At 47.3% G+C, this 2,243-nt stretch overlaps 1 protein-coding gene and 1 long non-coding RNA gene across 2 annotated transcripts in view; one reads left to right on the forward strand and one right to left on the reverse strand.

The window, feature by feature from the left end:
- scrt2 (scratch family zinc finger 2) overlaps window positions 1-926 on the reverse strand; it is a 5,116-nt gene extending 4,190 nt beyond the window's left edge. Inside the window, exon 1 of the mRNA XM_008319545.3 lies at window positions 236-926. Within this exon, the coding sequence (XP_008317767.1) occupies window positions 236-377 (142 nt within the window). The 5' untranslated portion in view covers window positions 378-926. The remainder of the gene's footprint in view (window positions 1-235) is intronic.
- LOC112487622 (uncharacterized) overlaps window positions 1-2,243 on the forward strand; it is a 35,583-nt gene that overhangs the window by 14,939 nt on the left and 18,401 nt on the right. The window lies entirely within an intron of this gene.

The raw sequence follows: 2,243 nt of genomic DNA on the forward strand, positions 1-2,243 counted from the left end.
CATTTAAAGAGGATTATTCCACATAGCGATGGCGTGAGTATCGTCTCCTGTCATCTAAACTCCAGTCGGCTTGTTTTCTGAGGATGCTACGGCACAAACATAAAAACAAAAGAGCCGTGGCGTCAGCGCTGATGTGCGTGAGCGTCAGACGTGCTGAGCTGTCTACAGTAGCTACAGCAGCGCTGGCACGGCTTTAACTAGAGCAGCGCAGGCCACTGGAGGCATGTTAACTCACCATTCTCACTGAGGCGGACGCCGAGGCTGGTCACCGAGTCTGTGATGGAGCGCGCAAAAGTGAAGGAGTCGTCCAGATGGTGGTGGTTGGAGGTGGAGAAGTCATCTAGCTTGATTTTCTTCACCAAAAATGAGCGGGGCATGTTTCAATGGGTAAAAACGCAGCGAGTTGAGAAAAACAATGCATGAGAAAAAACGTGGGACCGTCTGAGAAAGCACCCGATCAGAGCTGGCTTAAAGGTAATCCTTGCGGTAGCGTGGGGGGGAGACACCGGCCAAAAACATAAAATTTCAACCCAAAAAAAAAAAAAAAAATTGTCGATAAACCAGCGGTAACGAGGCGGACGGCACTGCTGCGCGGCGCACTCTGGCTCCCCTAGCTCTCCCGAGAAAAATAAAAAAAAAATTAAAAAATGAAAGCAATCCTGTTCAGCACTGGATAGCTCCTGTGATGCAGCAGGCTTAAGGGAGCAGTGAGGAAGAGAAGAGATGGAGACAGACAGGGAGAGGAGGGAGAGAGAGAGAGAGAGAGAGAGAGAGAGAGAGGAGAGAGAGAGAGACACTGTCAGACTAGCTGAGATCAGCAATCACGCCAGCCTTTATATGGGGCACAGGCAGTGGAAGATCAGGTGGTGCTACGAAATGGAGCTGCTTAGCTTTAATCCATCAAATGTCCCCGGGGACACACATCAAATTACTACTGAACCGTCTGTGCGTTTGCACACAGACATCCCCCTGCCTCCCCATCCCCGCCTTCACCTCCTCTACCCTCCCTCTTTCACCCCCCCGCTTTTGCTCCTTGCTCGGAGGAGGAGTGAAAGAAGAGGGGGGCAGACAATGGGGCTGGGGGTGAGAGCGCCCCCTGTGTCCCGTCCCCCATTGTTTCAGATGAAGTGGCACAGTTTATGTTTGCCTTGTACCGACACTGCCTCCCCTCCTGTCATCGCTGTTACCTCCAGCAGCCTCACATCTCTGCGGCCCCTCGGCCCAGTGCACTGTACATACCTACAAACACACACACACACACACACACACACACACACACTGACATACAGGGCAGAAAGGATTCCTTTTTTTTTTTTTTTTTTTTTTTGTTGGACCTTGTTTTTGAAGGAAGTGAACCGGCAACATGTGAGGCAGAGCTGCTCTCTCTCTCTCTCTACCACAGCACAGATGTGTGTGCTGCCATGCGTGGCACTGAGTTATCTGATTAATTAATTACATCTTTTTTGATTAGGGTGAAATCCAGAATCCGATCCATGTCGTCGTCCGTCTCTTCATCACTTTGTGTTTGTGCGGCGTCGTGACGGTCACATGGTGGCGCTAAATTATACACTCGACTTCGGAATGTGTGTGTGTTTTACATCAGAGCAACAGTTGCTTGAAAATATGAACTGAGTGACTGTGGAATATTCAGCAGCGGAGTGTGTGTGTGTGTGTGTGCGTGTGTGTGTGTGTGTGCGCACCTGCTCAATTCATCAAGGAAAACATTTGTTTGTTTGATTAACAAATGCACCGCGGCGTCAAACCCATCAAATTGGGGGTAAATTACACCAAATACTGGGAGTGCATTTAATCAGAGGACGGTGTGTGTGTGTGTGTGTGTGTGTGTGTGTTGTTGGTTTTAGATATTTATAATATATTCAAGATTTATATTATATATTTATTGGCCATTTATATAAAACCCAACCAAAGCATTTAAGAAATTCAAGAATATTTATTTAAATTATTACTGAAATGTGATTTTATGCAAAAAAAAAACGTTCTCAAAGTTTAGCACAGAATGGTCAATAAATCAGGGACCAGGACTGTGTCAGATTTATGCTAACGCTGATTTGGATGAATGTTCATTTCTGTCTCTTTGACTCCGATCATCACCGTCTCACCGTCCTCTGTCGTCAAATGTCTCCGCGGTGGAGAAAGATCAACAGGTTGACAAACAGGAGGACACATGCTGTGGTGAAGTCACAGGTCAGGTTGGTCGTATCCAGCAGCAGGAAACTCACTGG

The sequence above is a fragment of the Cynoglossus semilaevis genome, chromosome 10, assembly GCF_000523025.1.
Source record: "Cynoglossus semilaevis isolate Cse_v1.0 chromosome 10, Cse_v1.0, whole genome shotgun sequence".
NCBI classification, from domain to species: Eukaryota; Metazoa; Chordata; class Actinopteri; order Pleuronectiformes; family Cynoglossidae; genus Cynoglossus; species Cynoglossus semilaevis.